This window comes from Vipera ursinii (genome assembly GCF_947247035.1).
Source record: "Vipera ursinii genome assembly, chromosome: 2".
Classification (NCBI taxonomy): Eukaryota; Metazoa; Chordata; class Lepidosauria; order Squamata; family Viperidae; genus Vipera; species Vipera ursinii.
In genome coordinates, this window is record NC_139513.1 from 82888352 (window position 1) to 82908012 (window position 19661).

Genomic DNA, 19661 nt, shown 5'->3' on the forward strand with positions numbered 1-19661 from the left:
ATGTAAAATCTCAACTCAAAAATGGTTTTGGACCCAGAGATGTGTGTATTTAAAGCAGAAAGCAAGAGTTAGAAGAAAACATAATAAATAACTATTTCTAAAGCAAAGAAGAGGAGTGAAAATAAATAATTTTTAAAAGATAGAATAATATTAGGAACTAAACAGCTCCACAAATTGATACATGGAGGAAAACAGTTTTGGAAAAAAGAAACTAATTGAACAGTCAGTATTTAAAAAATTAAATTTTGCTGAGAAGCACTATTTGGTACAAACATACATTGTGTTAACACATAGTTTGCTGTGTTATAATTTATTAAGTAAATAAAGGGCTGATGTTTCATAGTTTGATAAGCTCCAAACCAGGAACATATGGCTTAGCACAGTGTGTGTGAACCAAATGTCAGACTATTTGAGAAGTCCATACTGCTAGAAGAAGTGAGAAGAAAAAGAAGATGATAACCAGTAGCAAGATGGATGGTCTTGATTACAATGGTGATGGAGAAGCATCGGGAGACCTGAAGGGCCAGCTTGGGAATAGTTAATCCTAGAGATTTACTGAGTAGTTATTAAGAACTGACACTGAAATAATCAAATAAATCAGAAAGGCAGGAAGTTACTAAGAGAAGCTCCTGAAATGTTATGATTTTTCATACTCTACTTTGTGTAGGCTGAGAAGCAGAGAGGTTAACCACCCTTTTTTCTGGTCAGTTAAGCATAAGCAGATATATGGATAATGCCACTTTGTAATGGCTACCTTTTAGCCTCAATGTTGTAGTGATTGTCCTGTTCTTTATGACTCTCTTATATTTTAGCTTTGTCCACGGTTTTTCCTGGTTGTCCAGTTAATAGATTTTTGATTCACATAGAAGCATTGTTTGAAAATACACGTTAGACCCCAACACAGTGAAATTCATTTTTGAAGGTTTTTATGAACAAAGACAATGATAGGATCTCTCTCTCTCAAGATGGTTAATGCACAGGAATCAAACTGTCCCCTTCTTCCTTCAGTTAGGACAATGGGCAGCAAACATTTATTATTATTGAGACAGAAAGTGGCCTCTACAGTTGAAAGGAATGTGATAGCAAGTGCCACTGACCCAGAAGGAAGTGGAGCGTCTATAAAAATACTGATGTCATAACTATGTAGTTTGACTGGTTAAGGAAATCAGGGCATTTCCAGTCCCACCAGAATTCTTTGTAGCTCTGTCTAACGGAAGAGGAGCTAGTGATTTATAAGCACTGTCTTCCAAGGCCACAACTTTTCTGCTTATCCCAGTTTGTAATGATTTCCTGTTTTTAAAAACAGGTTCTCATTCTAGGTATGTACTGAAGTACAAAGAAGTCGTTTTCTGTTCATCATATCTAATGAACACATATAACCATTATGTTCTTGGTTTGTTCAAATTATCCAAGGACTCTGCCCACGTACAGTACTCTCAATTATCTTCTTTGTTTGTATGTTTTTTTTCTTTTTCTGCCCCAAAATATCAAGATTCTGTAAAACTTTTAACAGCTGCCATAGACTTGTTATTCTCCTATTAAAACTGCCTGACTTAACAGCCATCGTAATAAATATGGAGAAATTTTATAACAAATGATACGTTATATGAAAGTCTACTTGTATTCTTCCTTTCTTGTTACTGTTCAAAGTTAGTGGATGTTCCCAACATTCTGGCTTCATTAAAGAGGGGGGGGGGAAATATAATACCCCTTTTAGGTATATGCATACAAAATTTTATCATGTTCTGTTTTGCTAAATTTATCTGCTTTCCCTGTAAAGCATTGTTTCCTTGTTAGGGCTCCTTATTTTTTTCCATCTCTTTCTCTTTGGTGGGTACTACATAAACTGTAAACTGAAGCAGACCAAGGGCTGTACAACGCCATCAGAGGGACCGGATGCCTGAGTGTAAGGACTGGAAGGATGTGTCACAGATGGATGCTGTGAACCCCATAGAAAGCATTGACACCTGGACAGAGTTTGTGGAAGGAAGGAACAAGGTGAGGCCATTTCCCTGTTTTCTTTCTCCATTGGAAAGAGGTAAAAGAGAAACACTTCAGACTTACAAAATGGAGTATTAGCTTGTTTTTTTAACATAAATTCAAACTGTATTGGCTTTCCCATATTATCAGTTTTTTGGTATAACGGTTCATTCAACAAGTCTTTCAACAGACTAATGCTACATCCAAAGCAAAGTTGAAGGAGAAGAATTGAGGAAGGAGAAATGAACTGAGCAAATTTGCTTTGAAAAACTAAACTCAATCATTCAGTCTTTTGATTGAACAAACATATTGATTAATGAAAAAAGAATACTAATGTCATGAAATTATCTACTGAAAAATCTTGTGATGAAATTGGTTTCATAGAGCACTAGTGAATACACCCATAAAAAAGAATGTTTTCAAGATTTGAATTTGATCAGACCAATGCACAGTTACACCTACCCATGCTTTGTATATTTCCTGAACTATCCTGCATGTTCTTGAAGTCTTGAGAATCAACCTATCTTTCTTTCCCAAAAAGGATTCCCACAAGGATGCTTTCATACTACAGCCCTTTGGCATTATTGAGGTGTTACTTTACTATGGCTAGTTGAAGATTTTTACCTGCTTAGTGTTTACAATAAACAATGCATGGCATATCCATAATTAACTCTGTAGCTGGGATCAATAAAAAGCAATTTATAAGACTAGATCTTAATACAGGAAATGTTTACTAAAATTAAGAAACATGCAAAAGTACTAGAATATTTTGCCTGTGTATGCCAAATATGCTGATAAACAGATGAAATTCTTAGTAACCCTCCAAACTGACCGAAATTGATTATACTGAGTACTGAGATGGCTTTGCTTTTTATGTATATAATTTTAATTAAAGATTTACAAAGTAATAAAAGATAAATATGAAATAATATAAACTAGATAAGAGAAAAGGCAAGGGAAAGTATGAAAAATGTTGCATGTAAAAGAAAAAATATAGAGCATTAGTAGGGCTAATGCTACCCAATTATACCTTTCAACAGTGAGAAAACTCATATCCTAAAACTTTTGCTGGTTTGGATAGGGAGAAACCACGTCCATTTCAATCCAATGAAGACCAAGTGGTTGTGTGTTTGGGCTACCGAGATCTGGGGACATTCCATCTCTGAACATGAATAGAATTTCAGTTCCCCCATTTAAGAGTGGTACACAATCTGGGGTTTTGTCTAACTCACAGCTCAATTAGCAAGTAGTAGCAACTGTGCCCAGGAAGGCTTTTGTACAGTTTCATCTGATGCACTAGTTGGGCCTTTCCTAGACTGAGGGTTCTTTAGAAGATCACGCACGCCCTGGTCACCTCATGACTTGATTATTGTAGCACATTCTACATAGGCTTGCCACTGAAATGAGCTTCAGTTGGTCCAGAATGTGGTGGCACAGGCAGTGATGGGTACACTTCAGGATGCCCATGTAACACCTTTGCTTCATGACCTGTATCGGTTGTCAGTTTGTTTCCTGGGTCAGTTCAAAGTGCCAATTATTACCTAAGAAGCCTTACATGGCATAACTTACTGAGGGATTGCCTGTTTCCCATAGTATCTGCCTGGCCAATTTGATTTGGCAGGGTTGATGCATTTCCAGTTCCTTCAGTTAAATAATGCCATCTATCAGGACTCCAGAAACAAGCTTTCTCTGTTAGCAAGACATGCACTCTATAATGAGGTTCCTCTGAGATCCAGACGATTCCTTTCATGCTAATGTTTCAAAGAGCTATGAAGACTTATTTATTTATTTATTTATTTAGTTATATTTATATACCGCCCTATTCCCTGAGGACTCAGGGCGGTTTACAGGGAATTAAAATCCAAAATACAAAAATTAAGAACCAAATTAAAAAATATTAAATTGACCCTGTACTCAATTAAAAAGAACCCCAAATTAAAAATTTCTCCTCAGTCTGGGCCCGAGAGCTCGAAGAGCCAGGTCTTCAGGCCCCAACTTAGCCTTTTGCCCAGGCCTTTGAAGGCCTGAGTGAAGCCCTATTTGGATTGTATGGGTTCGATTCCTTTTTATTCCTGTCAGGGTTTTTTTCTTTTTTGTCATCGTTGTCATCCCTTATATGTCTTTTGTCTATTATTGTAAATTTCATTTGGGGGGGGTAAGCTCCCCAGAGCATATAAATTTAATAAATTATTATAATCATTATTATTAATACTTTTGAAAAATATGGTAGAAATGTGCAGAATTTTTATCCAGAGTAGGCAGAATTGTCTCAGACCTAGTGTCATCACCTCTGTATTTGTAAGGTGCTTCTTAAAGAAACTATGCCTATTCCTATGCTTAGACAGTGGTGGCCCCATGAGCTCAGGAAAGCATGCATCTGAACGAAGGAGGAAGTAAGGGAGCAGTGACTCTATTCAGATGTGTATCCCCTGGGTCAATACATCTACAGGCACCCATCAGCGCAGCCAATAGATAGAGAGAGGTGGCCACACCAGAGCCAAAGCACCATTATGTACTTTGGAATCTCAATAAACTTCCTCATTTGAATGTTCCATTTAAAAATGAGTAAGCCAGGAATTGCTGTTCTTTAAAAAGAGCTAGTGTTGAAATAATATCCAACAAAACATTTTTAAAAATCACCCACATTTTAAATTAAATGATGAAATGACATGGTTGTATCAACAGGAGTTAAATTCAGTGGGAGGATGACTTTGTCTTTTAATCCCTTTAAAATCTGTATTGCTATATAATTATCTAGTATTGGTATTATCTAGTACCAGGATTATTGAAATTGGCACTGCCTTATGTTACACAAACGTTCTGCTTATCTCTTCTAAGTTGAGCCAGAAAAATAGTACCTACTCTTTAGTTAAATTCTTCAGTTGCCAGTTTTCTGTTGCTCTTTCCACACCTCTGTGCATTAATTTAAAAAAAGACATTGAGAATAGATTTTTCTGATAAAACAGTTCCAGGTCTCCTAAAGTGCCACTTTCAAAATATTATTTTTCTTTTTTTTTGTATCAAAATGTTATTACTTTCTAAGAGTGTAAAATACAAAGAAAAATAAAAACAATGGGAACTAAAGAAAGGGAAAAGGGAAAAAAGAAAAAAAATGTAGGGTAGAAGGGAAGGAAAAATGCCATTGACTTCCAATTCTGTTTAGCACAGTAGAAGATAATAAAATTACAACCCCGACTTTTTATTTTTATGCAATAATATATACTAGCTATTTCTGTAACAACAAGTCTGTTTAATTAGCAAAACCAAAATCAAAGTTTTATTTTTTCCATCTCAAGCACAAAATCCAGAAGTGGTTTCCAAATAAAACAAAATTAGATATATTATTTTCTTGTAATAAAGTACCGGTAATCAATTTAACCATCTCTCCTTTTTTTGTCACTGTGGAAAATAAAATTATATACCTGAGATTGGTAAAATAAGGATCTAGATTGTTGGAGCAATATGCTGACTCTGAAAAATGTCCAGAGAGTATTATAAAGCACTAAGGAGCAGTATATAAGTCAAAGTACTTCCTAAGTACTTAGGAAAATTCACTATACTTTCAGATTCTTTAAAGGGAAAAAAATTACATCCATTTTAAAACTCTATTTTTTTCTTTAAGAATATTTATAAAATCAATAAATTCTAACACATCTTTTTTAACATGTTTAACTTCCTCTTAACATAGTTTCTTTCAAATATACTTTCAATAACATTTTGTGAGCTTTAGGAATTACTCAAGCATTATATACTGTGTAAAGAAAAAAATGAATTGGTGTGCTCTAAATTGTTGCGGACACAAAAATATGAACGGGACATTGATGCTCATTAAAATTTGTGCTCTGGTGAATAGTGATAATGGAAGAGCCAGGCATAAGATGGAGAATTCAAATGATTCACAGCAAATGTTCGATATATTGTATAAAGTAATAAAGATTGTGGATCTGAAAATAAATTTGTCAAAGACCAAGATAGGGATGGATCTGCTAATTTATTATTGCAGGATTTAATCATCATTCATTCATTCATTTTACAAGACTTAACATAGCTGCCTCTCATAATGACTCTAGGTGGCTCACAACAATTTATTTAGGAATTTGTTTGTCTAGGTATTTGTTTAGCAAACACTAGTACTGGTCCTTGGCCAGGAACAGTTTGTAGAAATTTCTCCAATTGTCCCATCTCTATAAAATATTGTAATATTATCTGCTGATTTCTAATCAGTCATGCTAGTCCCAGTAGGCCATTATTATCATTTGCAAGAAGAATAAAATGGATGGGGGCACATAAGATATCCAAATGTTTATAGAAAAGTAGTGGACAGTTTGCTCTATTGTTAAAGAAGTTAATAGAAAGTTAGTGCAGACTCTGCAAAACAGGAGTAATATGTGCTGAACTGTAAGCATTTGAGCTACTACATTTTGCACCAACAGAAATTTCCCAACAGAGAGCCGTATGAGACGAACGGGACAGAGAAGAACCCTAATGTACAAACTGGAGTTCTACCTTGTCAGAATTTAGTTCAAGCTGTTCCCCATTGTGATCTTCATAGCCTTTAGTCCACAGGACAAAGCTTCAACTGCCTCTCCAGCGTGATCTGGAGTCATGATGTACAATTGAGAATCATCAGCATATTGATGATTCTGGACATCAAACGGCTGGCTATTCCCCAGTGGCTTATAATAAAAGTAGTATTAGTATTCATAACTTGGTTTCCTAGCTGGTCTACCTTGAAAGGCTGACAAGTCACTACCAACTGGAACCGCATAACTGAGGAAGAATGGAAAACAGTGCCCAGCTCCATAGCTGATCCAGAAAGATACCATGGCAATAGTATTGAAGGCCTGGCGAAGTCGTGTCTGACCCATCGCGACCCCATGGACAATGTTCCTCCAGGCCTTCATGTCCTCTACCATCTTCTGGAGTCCATTTAAGCTCACATCTACTGCTTCAGTGACTCCATCCAGCCATTCTCTCTCGTCCCTTTCTTCTCTTGCCCTCAATCTTTCCTAGCATTAGGCTCTTCGCCAGGCTCTTCCTTCTCATTAAGTGGCCAAAGTATCTGAGTTTCAACTTCAGGATCTGGCCTTCTAAAGAGCAGTCAGGGTTGATCTCCTCTAGGACTGACTGGTTTGATCACCTTTCAGTCTAAGGGACTCACAGGACTCTTCTCCAGAACCATAGTTCAAAGGCCTCAATTCTTTGGCGCTCAGCCTTTCTTATGGTCCAACTTTCACAGCCATACATTGCAACTGGGAAAACCATAGCCTTGACTATACGCACTTTTGTTGGCAGGGTGATGTCTCTGCTTTTCAGTGTGCTGTCTAGATTTGCCATGGCTTTCCTCCCCAGGAGCAAGCGTCTTTTAATTTCTTGGCTTCAGTCCCAGTCTGCGGTGATCTTGGAGCCCAGGAAAATAAAATCTGTCACTACCTCCATTTCTTTATGTTTGCAGCATATATATTCACTGAGTTGTAACCTGCTTCCTCAATACAATAGAATTCTATGGCAAATACAACGTAAGCAAATCTATTATATACAGAAAATTATTTTCTGTTTACTTAAGGAGTGAAAAGCACAGGCAACAGCTCTTCACTTCCTCCTGTCTATTATTCTCCACTGTTCTATATATCGCACTTACACATAAGCTTAATGTACATCGGCCTTAAAACTGATTTTAATTTGCCATCATCTTGGCCAATATATTTTTGAACAAATGGTTTGTTGGTGAGGTGTTATTTTGGAATATGAGACATTCCAGTGAATCTCCAATGGACGTCAACCATCATTTCTTTTAGGGAGGTTTTAATTTTATCTTTAATTTTATCTATTACTTTCTAAAAAAGTAGCCAGCATGTTTCTTTCCACTATGCTGGTAAATATAATAAAGCGCTAGGATCATGCATGCCTTTCTGTGAGTAGTTTCCTATTCTAGGTGACAGTGTCAGCTACCAAGCTGTGCCCAGGTTAGTGATGCAGGCAAAAGAACAGTTTCCTCAAGTCACTTCCTGTTTTCATATGTCCCTCCATGATTACTTCCTGTTCAAGTACTACAGTCATGAATTCCTCACAAAAAGGTGAGAAATGATGATAGGAAGGAAAAAACCATGTTCTTGTTCTGCTTCGATTTGAATTATGCCAAGGAAAATTCAAATTGATTTATGCCGAGTTTTCCAACGTTTATCTGAAGAAAAAAAGAAGTGGATTTGGAAATACTACTTTGAATAGTCATTTGCTACATTTCTCTTCTCAATTTTTTATTTGTCCCAAATAATTAGCTGGCATATTGTAGTGTCTACATTTCCATCCTGTACCGACAGAAAGTGAAAAAAAGCAGATGCATAAAGATTTGAAAATATCTTGCAATTCTGATGCACACATTTGCAATTTAGCAAGACATCAGGACCTTGGAGGCATAACATTGTATAAAAAATAGTATATGACCTTGAAAGGAGAAAACTACACCCAATCTCTAGCAATAGCTTGATGATCTAAATTGTTTTCCAACATTTGCATTGAGGTTCTTTATTTGTTAGGACTTGTTTATTCGTGTGGGTTTTTTTACAAAATAGAAAGGAAAAATAGTTTTTAACAATTTGGCCAAAATTAGTTTGCAGTTGTTTTTAAGTTATAACAAGATGACCCATGACTTGCTGGATCATTCTTTCATAGCTGTTTCCTTACCTAAACAGAATGACCACAGATGGGGGAAAAAGCAGTGGGACCAGGATCAGCTTTTGACTTCCTGCCAGCTTCCCCACTGACTTTACTTGTGGGATGCTGACAGGATTAGAAATCACAATCACCTGACCACAGCTGACCATGGCAGCATACCAGATCTTAATGGTTATAGGTTTGTGAATACAGTTGGTTTGAAGTTCCTTCAGATTTCAGTTCCACAGGAGTAATGGGTCCTTTTTGGATTTGGACACATTATTTAAGTAACTCCACTTAAGGTACCTGGCTTTAAAATTGTTTCCCATATGATGCACTCTTTTGGCTAATTGAAGATGACAATCAGACAAACAGGAGAATTTTATTAGTATGTGGATTTTCCAGTCTTATTGTTTTATTTTGACATTATATTACATTGTTAATACTGTGGTATAGAAGAAAATATGTTTATTAGTGTGATGTAATGAAAGGTATATTTCTTTGGAGGAATGGAAAGAAAGGGAGTAAACTTCTGGCTTACAGATTATCCCTCAAATAATTTTATTATATTGCTTTTATTTTTTTAAGTGTTGTTAGCTGCCCAGAGTAATGTATTTTGAGATGGACAACCATATAAATTTAACAAATGATTAATGTCAGTGGTGGGATTCAAATATGTGAACAACCAGTTCTCTGTGTGGATGTCGCTTCCAGAAGTTCATTCTGGGCCTGAGCAATAAAAAATTCCAACTATTATTAATAATAACAACAACAACAACAACAGTCAGCCAGATGTTCAGACTGGATTTGGCATTTTTACCTACCTATCGAGTCCTTACCAAGGACCTGGGATAGGGAGATGTGCATGTTTGATGGTATTACATATTGTTCTGTACCAGCCTGCTACCGGCCTTGCAGAAAAGGCAACCCCTTTACAGACGGCAAGAGGCTGGAATACGTCTGCCAAATTTATTACAAAAACAAACAAGACACGAACCAAGATACCGGAGCTTTGAAACACTATCTGAGCGGTTGCTTTCAGCAAACCAGCCCTCCCCACACAAGTCCTTTATAAAGAGTTCAGGGCGTGGCTTCTCTCTCCCTCCTTCTGAGAAGCCCCATTGCCTTCCTCTGCTTACTCCTACTTGACTGGCTCCTGCGTCGGGCGTCCTTGAACAGGGCCAGCTGTGGGTCATCTTCATCCACACTGTCAGGCTCACACAGCTGGGTCTCCATGGTGACCAAGTGGGAGGGGCCTGCCTGAGGGCTATCATCAGCAAGGTCTTCAACACCCCCCTCCTCCCCCTCATCTGAGTCATCCGACCCAACTGCCGAACCCACAGGCTGACCCTGAATCACAACACATATATTGTCACAGGATGGAAACAGTTCCTAGTAAGGCCGCCTTTTGCAATTGACTACGGCGAATTTGTCAATGCCAATGGTGTTCAAATGGTGCTCCAGTTATTTTGGGATTGCACCCAAGGCGCCTATTACTATTGGTACTATCCTCCTTGGCTTTGCCATAGTCTTTCTATTTCTATTTGTAGGACTTTGTATTTTGTTATCTTCTCCAGTTCTTTCTCTTCTATTCTGCTGTCTCCAGGTACTGCCACGTCAACTATCCAGACTTTTTTGTCTTTCTTATTGACAATTGTTAAGTCCAGGGTGTTATGTTGCAGGTGCTTGTCTTTTTTTAATTCCGAAGTCCCAGAGCAGTTTAACTTTATCATTTTCTATGAGTTTTTTCTATTTTATGATCCCACAAGTTCTTGCTTACAGCAAATGATATTTCTTGCAGATCTTCCAAAGTAGCACCATTGTTGCTACTTTGTCATGCCGCTGCTTGTAGTCAGGCTGTGCAATCTTCTTGCAACAGCTTACTAGGTGGTCCACTGTTTCTTCAGCTTCTTTGCATAGGCGGCACTTACTGTCTGTTGCTGTCTTCTCAATTTTGATTTTGTATGCATTTGTCCTTAAGACTTGGTCTTGTGCAGCCAGAATTAGTCCCTCAGTCTCTTTCTTCAACTTTCCTGCTCTTAGCCATTGACAGCTGCTTTCCCAGCTATTTTTTTAATGGGCTGGCCATGTAGTGCTTTGTCTTCCCATGCTTCTATTCTGTTCTTCATTTGGTCTTTCTTGTAGGCCAGTTTGGTCTCTCCAGTAGTCAGTAAGCTTTCCTGATATACTGATATACTAATTTCAGTGCATCTTCATCATTGTCCTACAGATATTCTTCCAAAGCCATTTTTTCTTTTTCAACCATCTGATGTACTTCTTCTTTAAAAATGTGTAAGAAATGGTGAAAGCCCTATATCTTTCCAAGTTAAAAACTTGAAGTTACAATACAGTTTGATCTAGTGGTTAAGGCATCAGGGGAGACGGCGAGTTCTAGCCGCACCTTAAATCATGATAGCCACCTGTGTGACTTTGGGCCAGTCATTCTCTCTCAGCCCAACTCACTTCCCAGAGTTATTGTGACGAAAATAGGAGAAGGAAGAAATTTTAGGTACATATGCCACTTTGAGTTCTTTATAAACTCCTGGCCTTCAGAAAGAGCCTTAAGACCTGGTTCTGCTAGTTAACCAGGTGCCCCATAGGAGTATACTATGATGAGGGTGGCTGATGAGTTAGCAGATCCCCACCCCATGTTGCCCATCCTTTTGGTTTTTTATCCTTTATTAATACTGTATTTCTTAATTTCAATTGTTTTGTTTTCTGTGTTATCTTATTATTATGCTTTAAGCCGCAAAAGTCACTGTAACAGTGAGATGGATGGCATATAAATTTAATAATAAATAAAATAAAAAATAAAAACTAATAATAAAGACAAGATAAAAAATATTTTAAAAAATATTTCTTCATATTCTTTTCCCCCCAGACCATCAGCAACTTAATCATCCAAGAAGCCAATGTTTCTGTCATGTATAAGTGTGTAGCCTCCAACAAAGTAGGTCGTGATGAACGATTGATTTACTTTTATGTAACAAGTGAGTATCTTAAAACAGAATTCACTTAAACAACCTGTTATATAACATTTAAAGGATTTAAAGTATTTTAAAGACTCCTTAAACTCTTTGAAACCACTGAATGGAGATTGTTTATCAAAGTATGTCTGGTATTGTGTCTTCATGATTAAGCAATTCAGAGTGTTAAAACATATATTTATTATTTGCTAGTCCAAATCATTATCAGAACCAAAATTTGTTGAAATTTTCATTTTAAAACTTGGACTTTTGAAAATTTTGTTTTATAAAATCTATACATTTGAGTTTGCAGTTTGTATTTTAAAGTGCTTTATCTGAACGAAAACATCTATAACAAAATATTCTAAGGCTTTATACATTGAAAGTCATGTGAAGTAGAAAAGCAAACAGATGTTTTAGAGCAGGGGCCTTCAAACTTGGACCTTTTTATGACTTGTGGACTTCAACTCCCAGAATTCCTCAGCTAGGCACACTGGCTGAGGAATTCTGGGAGTTGAAGTCCACAAGTCATAAAAGGGCCAAATTTGAAGAGCCCTGTTTTAGAGCAAGGAAAGAGAAGATTTGCTCTTCTATCAACACACACAATCGGGTTATCTATCTTAAAAAGCTGGTATTGCCAATTCCCAAGCGTTTCTGGTACAGTAGCACCACCTAGTGCCTTGCCTATTGAATAGAAACTCCATAATTCCGATTTTAGAAGCTGACCTTTTGAAATTTGCTCACTGAACCCCTAGGATTTCTAGAAAACATCTTTGTTTACTAATGGAACAAATGTGAGACAGACAGACAGACAGCAGTTCGTGCAACCACTAAGCTAAGCTAAAATGTAGTTTAATGGTTTCTGTTTTAGAGTGCAGTGGAAAGCTCGCCATTATGTTAACTGAGCAGGCAATCATGTTAAGCCATAAATGAACTTTGGGCTTGCAGTATTATGTGAATACAACCACTGTGTTTTCATAATTAGGATTTGAGATAAGCATGTTATATGATTTTAGCCAATGAGTTAGTAGGACTTGATTTTAATCTGAACTATTAATCAGTACTACCCTATAATGCCTGTAAATGGATTTCCCTTTAGTTTCACAGAACTTGACATTATTTCAATGTGAAGCTGTAGCTATATAACAGTAATTCATTCATCATTGCCTGGATTAGAGTTGTTTATGGATCATTTATTTCAATTCTATCTTTCCAACAGACAAGACTATATATAGCTCAGGCTTGAACTGCAGAGCCCTTGATGTTTTGTGAGCTTGGCTGATTGCTTGTAAACAACTAATTACCCGACAAAAACCACTAGCGCTAGTGAGTGTGGGATTTGTTCCCTAATACCCAGATCAGGTGGGATTAACATTATACAATTAAATAGAAAACAGTACCCTAATCAAGGAGAAAACCACATCTCCACCAACACTGGCGGAGCAAACTACTGTATATAATCAAGAAGCAAACCCTACACTTACTAGCATTAATGTTGTTACCTACTTGGCTAATGAAATGTCTGCAAGCAAACAACCAAGTTCAGAGCACCAAGGACTCCACAACTCTCTCTCTCTCTCTCTCTCTCTCTCTCTCTCTCTCTCTCTCTCTCTCTCTCTCTCTCTCTCTCTCTCTCTCTCTCTCTCTCTCTCTCTCTCTCCCCCCCCCGTGTGTGTGTGTGTGTGTGTGTGTGTGTGTGTGTGTGTGTGTGTACAAGTACAAAGCAAAGCCAAGTGCAACCAGAATATTTGAGGCCCATATTTCAGAGATCTTTGGTTGGTCATGTAGTAAAATAAATGTGTAAAATGCTAAGTGATTTGCTACAATGGTAAAACATGAAACATAAAATAAATAAGGGCAGCAGTATTATGTAAGCAGAATTAGTGAACCCACAACTGTTTTAGTGATTGAATATTTGTTTTCTTTTCTTGTTTTCTTGGCAGCCATACCAAATGGATTTGAAATTGAGTCCGAGCCTTCTGAGGAGCCCATTGAGGGACAAGACCTGACACTAAGTTGCAATGCCGATAACTACACCTATGAAAACCTGCAGTGGTACCGGCTCAATCTCTCAAGATTAAATTATGAAGAGGGCAACCCTCTGGTCCTGGATTGCAAGAATGTCCACCACTATGCAATGAAGCTGCAAGGTGAACTGAATTTCAAACCTAACTCCAATTATGCTGCTTTGACACTCACCATCCCAAGTATCTCTCTAGAAGATGAAGGAGACTATGTATGTGAAGTGCAAAACAGAGAAAACAATGAAAAACACTGCCACAAAAGATACATCTCTGTACATGGTAAGGACCACTGAGAAAGTCATGTTTACAGGAAAACCTTGTTATGCTGAAAGATGTATTAGCCACAGATAACACTGTGGAGAATTCTAACCAATCAGATTCATTCGGGATTGAAATGGCCAGAAGATAACCTTTGGCTTACCAATCTCTCTCCAAATACTTCTTTATGGAACATAGATGATTCTTGGAGACTTGAGGCAGATGGAATTTGATTTCTGATGATGGAAATAATCTGAGGCCTCATAGCAAGTAGATATGCTGAGGAAAAAAGTAACGGCTGAAATGACAAATAAAATGCTGTCCAAGTACAGTATATGTCTCCCTGATTATTTCAAAGCAAGTCTTGCGAATTGATGTGATCTTAAAAGTCCAGAATTATACCATTTCCCAAAATGCATTGGCAGTCATTTAAATTCAGATTTTTCTGAGGAGACTTGCTTGGTAATAGACTCATTAAATTTCTTATTCAAATCTTATTTCATAAAAAGCTTAAGTACGATAACTTCTTTGATAATGTTAGTGACAACCCAGAATTTTTGCTTCACAAAATCACAATCCAAAGTCGATTATCAATCCTAATTGAAGGAGGAAACCCTGGTGAAAATATACACTTATAAGATGTGAGTCAACATATGTTATTATATTAAGAAATCACAAACAGTGAAATCAGCTCAATCTTTGTCATGATAACGATAATATTGCATTATCATTAATGGACACTATTCATGTATGAGAGAGAAATATGTGGTATGTATTTCAAAATTTGTATTTATAGCATGTGCACATGCTATAGGTTGCCTATAAGGCAGTAATTGCAGGGGGAAAAGAAGAAAATACCATTTTTTTTCTCGCTTTCTTTTAAAGTTGGATAACCGATGCTTAGGCATGCAGAAGAATCCAATGACTTTTTAATTTTCCTCTGTGCGTTCATGTTGCACAGTGAAAAAAGAGCAGCCATGGATTTCCTCCCTGCGAATTTCTTTGGTGAAAAGAGAAGATAAGGGAAAATATTGTAAAACAGGTTCTGTTTTCTTGCCACTTGCATTGGTAACAATTATAATGTTACTACTAGATTGGAGCAACATAAGCCAGTTGTGCACAGGAACAACAGTCACCAAAAAAGCAATCCCAAAAGGAGTTTGGGAGAGGAAAAATTACATATTGAGATTGAAAGAATGCCAGGGGGGTGATGCATGGATAATTAGAATCAGCCAGATATTCCAGTTTTTAGGGAAAAAATGCTATACAGATTAGTAGAAAGAAAAATCCACCCTGTTACAGGGTTCAGGAATGTTATATTTCCACTGGCTTTCAAAGCAAATTAAGATTTTGATCACCTGAAATTTATTTTAATTGGCCTCTTTTTATCACATAGTATACTAGAAATGGCACAAATGCTTTATGGAATAAGAGCAATCTTTCCTTTGATTTGCCACGGCCAAGGTTCATTTTTGATTTTCTACTTTTACGCAGTTTGTAACATGCTGTCTTCAAGGAAGTGTTCAGCTCCCACCATACAGGGTACCTGTTCTTTATTCCCACACTTCTTGCATTTCATCTATGTTCTCTTAATATTATTGCTTTAGCTTTAGAGATGCCCAGGTTGAAACAGAATCTGTCAAACATCCTGGTAAATGTGAGTGATTCTATAGAGATGCGCTGCAAGGTGGATGGTGTACACATTCCAAACATCAATTGGTATAAAGATGAAAAGCTGGTTGAAAAAGTCTCAGGTATGGTTGGTTAGTTTTATGGGTTTACGGCAGGGGCCTTCAAACTTGGCCCTTTTGTGACTTGTGAACTTCAACTCCCAGAATTCCTCAGCCAGGCATGCCTGGCTGAGGAATTCTGGGAGTTGAAGTCCACAAGTCACAAAAGGGCCAAGTTTGAAGGCCCCTGGTTTAAGGAACGGAACGTTCATGGCCAAAATAATTGCCCAGCTATGACTGGGAGTGCAGAAGCTTGAAAGTTTCAAATCTTTCAAGATTGGATGAATGGGTGGGTGAGTGAGGGATGGACTGACAGACATCTGGTGCTACCGTGTATCCTCAGAATGGTTTGCCTATACCTGTAGCTTTATACAATAATGTATAGAAAAAATCTTTAATTAGTAGGTAGAATCTGAACAAACAGCAGAAATTATAAATTATTGTGAAGAGTGTGCGTCTACCTCCAAGCAACAAACAGGCAACTCAAAATTTATTCCTTCAGTTGCCCTGAACCTCCCCTTTCCCACAAACACATTAATGTCCATGCTTAAAATATGGGCAGCAATCCAAATAGACTATTGGCATGCATAAAAGCAGCATTCACCAACCTGATGCTTTCAGGGTACGTGATCTATAGACAAAACAGAAAATAAATCTGCACCAAGTTTGAGAAAGACCTCCTCTTTTAGATGCAAGATCCAGATTCCGTTTATTCTCACTTTGGCAGTTTTTTTCAGGTTGTTTTCCTCTGATCATTTGAGAATAGAGCCTCACATTATGAATGTAATTTATTACGTGCATATTACTATATTTTTTTTAAAAAAATGCTATCTTCTAAATGAATTGTTTCCTGACTACATCCAAATGGATGGATCTTAATGTTTTTATAGATATTACTTTAGTATGGGAACATATGTTTTTAAAACTGTCCAAGTGCCAATAGTAAAGATAATACTATTACTACTATTACTACTACTAATAATAATAATAAGGTTTTGTCTCAGTTATTCATGCTGTGGTCACATCCTAAACAGACTATTTCAGTGTTTCCCAAACCTGCGTAAAAGTGAGGGGTTTTTAAGGGACACACAAACCTATTATCCATTCACAACAAACTGGATATTTAAATTGACTTAAAAGATTTTACTTAAGTAAAAAGAACTTTCTGATTAGCAGTTTTGGATAATGAAGGAAAAAGTTTTGGAAGCACTGGACAATTATAATGCACTCTCCATGGGGCTGCCCTTGAAGAATATCTGGAGCTTTAAAGCTTCAACTGGTACAAAATGTGGCATTGCACGTAGTTAGGCGTGCTTCCAGCATTGTATATGTTATACCACTGCTCCAAAGATGCATTGGTTGCCAGTCTGCTTAAGGTTCAGTTCACGATCCTGGTTTTGACCTTTGCAACCTTTGTGGCATGGAACCAAGTTATATTAGGGACCCCCTTTCCTAGATACATTTACCTATCTCATCAGATTAAGCAGGAGGGGCATCTGACAGGACAGGGGAGGCAAGCAGCTGCCCTGTGGAACATTATATCCCTCACACACACACACCCCATCCCCAAGTGAGATTGGACTCAACTACTGATTTTTCAAAAATTAACTTAAATTTGGACTTAGGGAGTCCATGAAATGACTATGTTACATGTAGGACCTTGAAGATACCCTCCCATTGTTTTACTTATACTTATTTCTTAATTGTTTGGTTTTTATTGTATGCCACCCAAAGTCACATTCATGAGATTGGCAGCTATATAAACTTGAGAAAGAGAGAGAGAGGAGGGAGGGAGGGAAGGAAGGAAGGAAGGAAGGAAGGAAGGAAGGAAGGAAGGAAGGAAGGAAGGAAGGAAGGAAGGAAGGAAAGATCCAACAATGAACAGTGTTGCTTAAAATCAGCTGCCTGAAATAGTATATAAATTCAGGAATGAAGGTCAAAGGGACTGGTGTCAGTTTACATGCTATTATGCATAACTGAATACATTTCTCTTCCCTCATGTTTCAGGGATTGACTTGGCAGATTCCAATCAGAGGCTCAGTATCCAAAGGGTGAGAGAAGAAGATGCTGGTCTTTACCTTTGTAGTGTCTGCAATGCCAAAGGTTGTGTGAATTCCTCCGCCAGCGTTTCTGTGGAAGGTACTATTACTAATTACAGTCCTCTGATTTTATAGAGAGAGAGGTATATATGGAAAGAAAGTATCAGGAGAGGAAAGGTAAACAATTTGGAAGAAAGAAAGTCCTTTTGCCATGCTGATGCAGTAAAACAATTTTCATTCTCCATCATTAACATCCTAAAAAGTTATTCCTAACTAGCCCAATCAAAAGAAAATATATAAAATTTCCAACAATTCCTTCTTGGCTCTCTCTGCATGTATTCTTGATTTGTAATATACTTATTATAATCTTTGTTCTATTTCTTTTGTTCATATTCTTCCTCACATATAGGCTCAGATGACAGAACCAATGTGGAAATTGTAATTTTAATCGGAACTGGGGTTATCGCCATCTTCTTCTGGATTCTCTTGATCCTCATCTTCTGTAATATTAAGAGAGTAAGACTTCTTTTCCATTCTCCATCTAACAAGCTTGATTTGGTGTAGTAGCAAACAGAATCATATTTTACTATAATGTAAAGGTTCCCCCGCACATGTGTGCTAGTCGTTTCCAACTCTAGGGGCCGGTGCTCATCTCCGTTTCAAAGCCAAAGAGCCAGCGCTTGTACAAGGACGTCTCCGTGGTCATATGGCCGGCATGACTAGACACCAAAGGCGCACAGAACGCTGTTACCTTCCCACCGTAGTGGTCCCTATTTTTCTACTTGCATTTTTATGTGCTTTCGACCTGCTAGGTTGGCAGAAGGTGGGACGAGTAACAGGCGCTCACTCTGTTACGCGGCACTCGGGATTCAACCCGCCAAACTGCCGACCTTCTGATTGACAGGCTCAGCATCCTAACCCACTGAGCCACCACGTCCCTTGTATTTTACTATACTTAATGGGAAATACATCTGAATGGCATCACGTTGGGGAAGATAACATAGGATAACAATTTCTGTAGTCCCATTCCAGTACTGTTATGTTTTTTTCCCCTTCAGGCAAGAACTATCTGCTTTTTATCAGGAAAAAAAATGGCTGGCAGCCATGACTGAATAATGTTGGCCTTGCTGTGGAAAAGAACCAAATAGAACCCCCTAGTCTATCATTTGCTCATGCAGTGTAGCACACTGATAGGAAAAACGTTTTGCACAATGAATCGTTTTCTAGCAGATGTTATACAGAGTGACTGGATGTCAGAACCATTTTTCTCTTTTTGCTAAGACAAACAGAGCCAGTGTCAAGGATCAGGATTCTAAGAAAACTAAACAATGACACACGTCCTTTGCAAAATGACCACAATCTAGTAGCTTTCTTTGTGTTGCAGCCTGCTCATGCTGATATCAAGACGGGCTATCTTTCCATTATCATGAATCCAAATGAAGTCCCTTTGGAAGAACAGTGTGAATACCTGCCCTATGATTCCAACAAATGGGAATTTCCTCGGGAGAGACTTCGATTAGGTACACAGAAACATTGTGCTTGCTGGTGGGAGAGGAATAGTTGTAAACACTTTCTAGCAATCATGGGGGCTCTGATTGCTGATAATGGTATGTATGAGTTGTACTGTAATAGCAGCTCATAGGATCTACAGTTTTTGTTGCCCCAACCCAACATCCATTGTGTTCTGGATTGCAGTATGCATACAACATGGTAGATCTACCAGAAAGTATAGGGACAGTGGATACAGCAATTATCTTTTCCAGTCTAATTCAAAAAGTTGCCCTCACTTTTCTGGTACCTATTTTCTTTTCAAAAGCAAGACATGACATCCTGCTTCAGCTAGCGATTTCCTTCCTTTTGCTTTGTTGACACTGCCTCTTTCTCACTTCCTCTCCTTACCCTTACTTTGAAAAGGCAACACCACCTGTAAATGGTGAAAATGCCATTATTTCTTCTTCCTTTTCATACCTTTATTTCTTTGTTGTCTTGATTTCCTGTTTTGTGTGGGTC

The 19661-nt window shown here is 37.7% G+C and overlaps 1 protein-coding gene across 1 annotated transcript in view; it reads left to right on the forward strand.

Moving 5' to 3' along the window:
- Nucleotides 1-19661, forward strand: part of FLT4 (fms related receptor tyrosine kinase 4) — a 114668-nt gene that overhangs the window by 64807 nt on the left and 30200 nt on the right. Inside the window, exons 11-17 of the mRNA XM_083352287.1 lie at nucleotides 1860-1998; nucleotides 11516-11624; nucleotides 13544-13903; nucleotides 15490-15636; nucleotides 17620-17751; nucleotides 18061-18167; nucleotides 19036-19171. Coding sequence (XP_083208413.1) covers nucleotides 1860-1998; nucleotides 11516-11624; nucleotides 13544-13903; nucleotides 15490-15636; nucleotides 17620-17751; nucleotides 18061-18167; nucleotides 19036-19171 — 1130 coding nt within the window. The remainder of the gene's footprint in view (nucleotides 1-1859; nucleotides 1999-11515; nucleotides 11625-13543; nucleotides 13904-15489; nucleotides 15637-17619; nucleotides 17752-18060; nucleotides 18168-19035; nucleotides 19172-19661) is intronic.